At 40.4% G+C, this 8,961-nt stretch overlaps 1 protein-coding gene across 2 annotated transcripts in view; it reads right to left on the bottom strand.

The window, feature by feature from the left end:
• Nucleotides 1-8,961, bottom strand: part of msi2a (musashi RNA-binding protein 2a) — a 134,133-nt gene that overhangs the window by 86,807 nt on the left and 38,365 nt on the right. For both annotated transcript variants that reach the window (XM_057320809.1, XM_057320808.1), the window contains one exon: nt 1,178-1,270. In XM_057320809.1, coding sequence (XP_057176792.1) covers nt 1,178-1,270 — 93 coding nt within the window. The remainder of the gene's footprint in view (nt 1-1,177; nt 1,271-8,961) is intronic.

Raw genomic sequence — 8,961 nt, 5'->3', positions numbered from 1 at the left:
CTCTCTCTCTCTCTCTCTCTCTCTCTCTCTCCCTCTCTCTCTCTCTCCCTCTCTCTCCCTCTCTGTCTCTTTCCCTCTCTCTCTCTCTCTGTCTGTCTGTCCGTTTTTCCCTCTCTTTCTCAGTCTGTCTGTCTGGCTGTCTGTCTATCAGCAGATGGGTCTAAAGGATTGGCTTCCCGTCTACAGAAGTCTCAGTGCTCCACAAACACACAGAGATAATGGCAGGGTGCTGCAGACGGGCAGTTTATTTAATAAACATACAAATCCACCTGACAAACAGAAACGCGGCCTCTGAGAGAGAGAGCGAGAGAGAGAGAGAAAACAGAATAGAGAGGCTCTGATTTCAGATGACACACTCAATCACACTGATTTGTTTGTGCTCTTAAAACCTTCTACGAGACACTAAAAAGAACAGCCACGAGATGCTAAACAAGCTTCATCTCATATAATCAAGTCAATCAAGTCCTGCTCACTCTCCATGATTGCGGCTGGCGTGCCGAATATTTCTTTTTTTATATAAGCAGTCAGGTAAGTAGCAGTAGAGCTGAATCTCCAGAGCTGATAATTACAGCATCAATATCCAGATTTTAATCCAGTCTAACTCCACCCTTGTCACGCAGTAAAGCTCCACCACCGACACTATAAACAATTAACCCCACCCCAATAATCGGACCCAATCCAGCTCTAAACCCACATAAAACAGCTGCATACCTACCCCTGAACCTATCCAATCCAGCACATCTCCAGCCTCAACATCACCAGTCTAGATTCTCCATGACCTCACCTTTTCAGACCCTATTCTAAGACCACCCATTCCGCCTCATCCCCAAGGCCTATATTTAAAGCCAAAACCAAATTCAATCCAGCATCAAATCATACTCAATACATTTTTAACACACTAGTCTCTGTGACAACTATGCCAAACGCATGGATAGAAATACAAATCTACATTCTGCAAGTTTCAACATCGCTGAAAACGGCTGCGTTGTTGATACAGGAAACGGTTGCTTTTCTGCAGTCTTCAGACACCTGCATCCTCAATTCCAGCACTGCGCTCTAATGATCACATCCGGAGGAGATGTGAGCTTGTGTCTGTTTGTGTGTCTGTGTAATAGGGTGGAGATCAGAAAACGTTCGTTTTGGCACCTTATCATAAAACAAGATGCTCAGGTCTTACCTTTCCAAACTGTTCAAAATACTGTTTCACATCTTCAACAACTGTGCTCGCCGATAATCCGCCCACAAATATTTTCTTTGTTCTTGTGACCATCTGGTGAACAAGAGAGAGAAGAGAAAAAAACATGAGCAAACCAAAATGATCCCACATTCCTGTGTAGACTGTTTCAGCGGCAACAACATAAACAAACATTATGTGGCCCAAACTTAATTTCTAGGAGACCTCCGCAAAGAATTTATAACTGTTGAGTAGTTTTTTGGATATTAATATACAATAAAATATTAATATAAATTAAAGGGACAGTTCGCCCAAAAATGAAAATTCTGTCATCATTCACTCTCCCTCAGATTGTTCCAAACCTGTATAGATTTCTTTGTTCTGCTAAACACAAAGGAAGATATTTGGAAAAATGTCAGTAACCAAACAGATCTCATCCCCATTGACTCACACAGTATTTATTTTCCCTACTATGGCAGTGAATGGGGGATGAGATATGTTTGGTTACTGACATTCTTCCAAATATCTTCTTTTTTGTTTAGCAGAACAAAGAAATGTATACAAAAACTGGGTGAACTGTCCCTTTAATATCAAATAAATTGTTATATTAACCAAACACGGATGAAACCGTATCTATATATATATTTGTATTATCTTGTATAATGTGTGATTTAAACATTTGTAAATATATTAAAACTGTTCTTTATAATGTTCAAAGACAAGCGAATTAAATTACGAAGTCATATATGCTTGGCCACACACTTGATCATGTGATATTGCTTATACATATTCACTTTTTTGCAGTAGTTACTGTTAATGTATCATGCCAATCTCAAAGAAGACACTTCATGTTTCTGTGTTTTGTACAGTCTCTCAGAATGGCTCAGACTGGTGACTTCAGGTTCATGTTGAGGTCAAAAGTCTGACCTCGGCTGACACATTTGTCTTTGAAGATCTGCTTCCTCTCTAAACAAATTCTTCATGAAAGCTTTAAAGGAAGTGCCGCAATGATTCCAGTCAAAACAAAGACACACTTCCTCAAGAGTTCACTGCTAATAATCCTGTTACAAATCGCTTCCCTGATGCCACACACACACACGTTTGGCACCATAATAGCGCAGCCTTCCATTCCGTTAAACCCCTGACATGTTTACTTCTGCTCTGACACACGTCCAGGCGCTTTTCACCTCCGGTTGCACTTAAAAACAATAACCGAGCAAAAAAAATGTCCTTTTCCCCTCAAAACACAATTAAGAGACGAGGAGGGAAAGGAGGGGGCGCATTAAAACCTCAATTAATTCCTAAGAAATATAATAGAAATAGAAACAAATAGAAATAAGAAAAGCAATTAAATACAATAATTGTGTGTCTTCCATCACAGAAAATGCAATAACCACACCCACCAAATAAAACACCAATCAACAGTGAGCAAGTTTAAAAGCAGGGCCGTGAAGTATAGAGGACTATCTGTGCATCTACGACTCGTTTATTTCATCAGAGCCCAAAACGAGAGCACATCGGCCCTGCAGCCACCAGGCTTTCTGACGTTATCAGGGTCACGTCTATCCCCCTCATTCTGCCTGCATGTTTACCAGCATCCCCGTTTTTATCAGCTCTGATCTGGCAAATGAAAACAGCACCCGGCCGTGTCCCCGTCCTACCGCCGTTTCCTCAGCTTCCTGTGACACCTCGGCTCTCGGCGAGAGGCGTTTCCCTGCCCGCCGCCGCTGCTCTGTCTACGGACGTTTACGTTTTTAGCCGGCTCTTTATGCTCTGTGACAGGCTTGCCCAGAGGGCTGATGGGATTTCTACAAGCACTGCAACAACGCAATTACTTTCTCTCCTGCTTTCTCCATGGTGACAACCCGACACGACTGCCTCCATCCTTTGGAGGTAGAAAAACTCGCAGAGACGGAAAGACAGGGATAGCTGGGTAAAACGATGATACAGGAATAAAGAATTTAAACTTTGTTTTTTTTTGTTTATGTTTAATATTCCACACATAACTAAACTACTTCACAGCCACACACTCGCCGAACCTCTGAATCAATCAGAATCAAGCATTCTACAGTGTAAAACTGCATACACATACAGCTTTATTTCAGAATATTTGATGAATTGATGTCAAACGAGAAAAGTTTTATAGAATTAAACTGTAGTTAGCATCGACCAGCAGAGGCTAATGAAGCCATGCTAACCATTAAAACTCCTCAACCACCTGATCGCACCAGGTCCTCCGTGCCCGAGAGCAGATATCCGTTTCACTCCGGGAGACAGAGAATGCGATTTGCACTAATATGAGGTTGTCTCTCAATATTTGTGCAGAATGTGTTTCTGTCACTTATTTAAATAAGATCGGAGTTATGAGGATGTATTCCCAGCTCAGCTCAAACAGACAGGAACACAGCCGAAGGGCTCCAGGGAGGAGCCAGAGAAACGGAGGAGACGAGTAACATACCGAGCCGCACATGCTGCTGTTTTACAGCTGCAACACTGAAGGAGAAGCCAAGAGCAGGAGAGAGGACACACTCCGAGATTGAAAGACCTCTCTCGGTTTCCTAGAAGGACAGGGTCTCCTTCTCTTATTTTTTTCTCATATTTGAGCGTATGAGATCTACTGTGGGGTCACAGGTCTTTTTTCAAGGACACATTCACTCAGGCATGAATAGAGTGGAATAGCAGAGTAAAATAGTGTCTTTACTTGATGTCACACGACCGGGGCCAAAAGAACTTGTAAGGTGATAGTATGCAACATCAGGTACAAATACAGTGTTGTATTAAAATAACCATTTGATTTTTCTTCTTTTTAGAAACAAAATACTTTGAAGACATAAACATTTACAAAACAAAACAAAGGAAGGGACCGGTTTAAATTCAGCTTAAAAATCATTTAGTTAACATTGCCCTTGAGATGTATACTTGGCAAGAATAAACAATCTGCTGGATCTGGACTGTGACAAAATCTGGATTTGGATTGTGACTTTCGGCTTTGGTGAAGCTGGGAGATCTTCATTTGGCCAGATTTGAAAATCCAAAAATGGTCTAAAATAAATGTTTTCATACGTCTGACCAAAATACAAAAGCCAAATTAAAACGGTTAAAGGAATAGTTCATCCAAAAATGAAAATTCTGTCATCACTTACTCACCCTCTTGTCATTTCAAACCTTTATAAATTTCTTTGTTCCGCTAAAAACAAAGGAAGATATTTGGAAGAATGTCAATAACCAAACCGATCTCATCCTCCATTTAGTCGCATAGTATTTATTTTCCCTACTATGGCAGTAAATGGGGGATGAGATCTGTTTGGTTACTGACATTGACCTTTGTGTCTAGCAGAACAAAGAAATCGATACAGGTTTGGAACATCCTGAGAGCGAGTAAATGATGACAGAATTTTCATTTTTGGGTGAACTTTCCCTTTAACATGTAATTTGTCACACAAACCATTTCAGTTGAAAGAGGAAGTGAGATTTTTTTTTAAATGTAAGATATCTATAAAATACAAGATTAAAAGGAAAATTTTCTGCAGTCTTCATAATAATGTACGGAAGTATAACTTCATTTACCTTGTGTTGCATCAGAACCTTTGAGCAACCATTGTGCAACGATAAAAGCAACCTTTTAGAATTATGTAGAGATGACGCTGAAATCATTCAAAGGTCTGTTATTTTCGACTTCAACGCCCTGTAAACTTTCAAAGCCTTTTGTGAGATCATAGCAAAGGCTTGGTCACTTCTGAAAGTAACACCGCCTGCCAGGCAGCGACAAAAGCTTAAAAAATGCACCAAATCATGAGCTCATACATCTGTGAACACGAGAAGAGCGAGAGCACTCTGGAGAAGAACACACTCTGGAGAGCCTCTCTATAACACACACACACTTCAACTCCTGCATGACAAGAATGAGAGCTTCTCTCTCACACACACACACACACATTGTTATCCTCCATGGCCCGTGATTTAGTGAATGACAGTATTTGTGGACAGCTGATTACAGTGGTCTGACTTTGGCTTCATCCTTTAAACAAGTCCACTTGAACCCAAAGGCATCCGTTCAGCCGACACCTCTTTCCTGCGTGGAGCTTTTCTCGTCTCTCAATCAGAGCACTTTCTCCCTCAGCTTTCTGCCTTCTGTTCATTTTAAAAGAGCAGTGATTAGAATGTGGCCGTAGCCATCAGCGATCCACAGCGGCTCTCGCTTTCCTAGCGGTGATTACAGGGCTAGACGTCCACCTGCCCCGAACGCCAGACCAGATCAGCACACACACGGGAACCTTTAAAACAGCTGTGGTAACTCGCACTCCCTACCAGCCTTCCGTTTACAGCACAAATCTGTGTCTGTCTGTCCAAAGATATTTTTTTTATAAAACACGCTGATGTGGCATGGTGCTCTCACCTGCTTTTATATGAGCTGTTTTTATGAATGAACAGAGCGAGGAAGTGTCTACACAAGCAATTGTGCTCACACAAAACTGCTGTCACAAGCGCTTCAGGTGAGCATTGTATGCAACAATAATATCAACATGAAATGTGAAAATGCAGAATCACATCAATGTGTCACTGGTGCCACTTAGCTATAATTCTAATGTTATCTGTAGCAGATCAACTAAAAATACAGAGAATGAAAAAGAAAGATCTGTGAGGAGCCCTAAAACCTTCCATATGAAACAAACATCACAAAAATGTGACAGTCTGTGATTAACTGTTTTCTACATAAAATCATCTCACATAATGTAAAGAGCTCTCTGTAAAAAAAACTACCATGACATCTTTAATATTGACCGAGTAATGACATGTTCAAAATTGAAATCATAGTGAAATTAATGGTTAAAATCAAACTTTGATTCTCATTATCTTAAAACTAGATTTTGATACTTGAACCTGGTTTCCATAGAGTAGGTCACACAAAACTCTTCACTTTGACATAAATTAAATAATCTACTAAATAAGTCTTCTTTAACTCATTTTATTCCTTTTCCTCACATCCAATTAATCTGCATAATGTATTTATTTACTGTACAATTAACAAGATGCTGATGTCTGAAATATCTCCAAATATATTTCAATGTGAATCTTTTTTTAACCATAGGATCTAAGCCATCCACATTACAGTTGCAGACTATAGCTTATGTACTATTGTTAACAATGGTCTCAATTGTGTCTATTTTTATGTCTCCCAAGGTAAATAAGGAGAAGTAAAAAGAGAAAGAGCAAAAATGTACATAAAGTACATACATTTCTGATTTGCAATCTGATTAGTATAGTTTAGTTCACCCAAAAATGAAAATTCTGTTATCATTTACTCACCTTCTTGTCATTTTTAAACCTGTATGACTTACTTTCTTTCACGAAACCCAAAATAAGATATTTGAAAAATGTTGGTAACCAAAAACCGTTGGTCCCCATTGACTTATGGACACAAAACCAACTCAAGTCAAAGGGGACTAATGGTTTTCTCGTACCGACATTCTTCAAAATATCTTCTTTTCTGCCTCTTCAGGTTTGAAATGTCAAGAGGGTGAGTAAATGATGACAGCATTTTGTTCTGGGGTGAACTATCCCTTTAAGTTTCCTAAATCAAAAAAAGGAGCAATCACTGAGCCAAACTTTCCTGTAGGTTATTCTGTTTACTTCTGCTGTCCTTTAAAGAACTGACCCAATCAAAGCTTTCCTGCATATAAATTTATCCTTAATTACTAATTACAACATCATTACTGCTCAAGTAATGAGAGAGGCAGAGACGCTGGAACTTAAATGCATGACTGACAGGGGAAATCATTCAAGATCAGTTACCCCACGAGTTGACAGTTACCTTAAAAAAACACACACACACACACACACACACACACACACACACACACGCACGCACGCACGCACACACACCAAGACACATGGTTACACACTTTCATCCTTCAACATCTCCCAAATGAACCCTGAGTTTGCAGCTTCTGTGGGATTGGGACTTTCACCGCCTTGAATCCACACTCTATTTATTGTGTTTAAAAAACAAGCGCACACCATCAACGGGAAAGGTCATGCGGATTATGTGTATCGTTGATGAGAGTGTATCATTATTAGTAAAATATAAAAAGGAAAACATGTGCTTATGGCACATTAAGCACATCTGAGAATGAATTCCTTAAAACTACTAAGAAATATTCATTTTATGATTATAAATGACTTGCCTCAGGCTGAATTTAGGGAATTTGTGCTTAGGAGTTGTAACCGTTTAAAAAATGACCTCGAATGTACCCCTCTAATATTGCAGCATCCCATCTCTCTCTCTCTCTCTCTCTCTCTTTCTGCCTCTGCACCCACATTCCCGCTGAGTCACCATACACCACAACTGGAAGAAAGAGAGCGCGAGAGAGAGAGAAAGTTTTTGCTGTGAATGTGTAAAGCAAGTTGGCACATTTAGTTCTTCCCCCTCCTGACGCTGGTCTCACAGATGACTGGGCACCAAGCTGGCACTGCCATCCTGCGGCTCTGCCCTGCGCTCTGCAGAGCACCTTCACGGCTGCCAAGTTCAGATCGGTTCTCTCCTGCACCGCAACAGTCCTGTAACCTCATCACTGCGGGATTTTAATCAAGGGCCAATGAGCAAGGACGCGGACCCACCGAACCTGCCAGATTGGATCTTGACGGCTCAAGCGATGAATTGCTATACATGGAAGCACGTTTAAGTTTAAAGAATGAAAAACAGCTTGAAGAAATATGTTACAGTAAAATCGCCAGTGTTAAAAAAGGTCAAATTAACACTCACGGTGTATATATAATCCACACTTTGAGAGTGTGGATTATATAAACACTGTGAGAGTTCATTTGACCCTTTTTAACACTGGCGATTTTGCTGTGCTTTTCATTATCTAATAATGAATCTTGAAACCAAATTAAGCCCAACATTATTTTCCCATTGAATATTCTATTTGACTCAGAAATTTCACATTACGTCATCGCATGTTTTGCATTTCTCTCTCTCTCAGGTTTTCAAAATGAAGCTGTTCATCTAAGCAGGAAACTTGGCATCTGGTCAGCCTCTGGGGAGTCCGAACCACTGAGTTACCCTAACACACACACACAGACTAACCAAATCTCTTCATCTATCTCATTTTCACTGACTCACTCATTTCTCGCCCTCATCTCTCCTCCGTTCGCATCTCTCCTCTATCTATCTTGGGTAATTGCTCCCAGATCTCTCATTTTCTCAGCCACGCTCTGCTGCTAAGCTCTTAAAGATTTAGGCACGTCACATAAACCCGTCCTGTCGCACACCTCCACAGAACCGCAGGAACTCTTCGTCTCTGCATTCTCTTCTGTTTAACCTGTAGGTCCGAGAGGCGATTAAAAACAGGGTTCTTGCCAAATGGAGCCCCTGGGCCCATAAAATTGTGGGTCAGTTCAGAGAAAAACAGCTCTGCGCACAATGTGTTCTTTTCAGAAGGAATTATGATGTTTTAAAGCACTTCGGTAAAAGAAAATAACACTTTTAAAACACTCAGAGTCAATCAGCACTTCAGAGGTATTCAGGAACAGTAACAGTAAGTACCCTTCACTGAAATACCGTCAAAGAAAAGTTGACTTACATAACAAAGCGGAATAAAATCCAAGGGAAACTAGTTCAATTAAGAGATTTTAGCAGTTGTTACTGCAGCTGGATTTACACTTGGACACTTCATGTGATCTACGGACAGCTATACGATCGTGACAAGGTTTATTCTTAAAACAATGTGCCCCTGGACCACAAAACAATTTTTGTAAATTGAGATTTAAGCACCATCTGAAAGCAG

The sequence above is a fragment of the Triplophysa rosa genome, linkage group LG22 (genome assembly GCF_024868665.1).
Source record: "Triplophysa rosa linkage group LG22, Trosa_1v2, whole genome shotgun sequence".
Lineage (NCBI taxonomy): Eukaryota > Metazoa > Chordata > Actinopteri > Cypriniformes > Nemacheilidae > Triplophysa > Triplophysa rosa.
The sequence above is the reverse complement of the archived record's forward strand: the minus strand, read 5'-3'. Positions and strand labels throughout refer to the sequence as shown.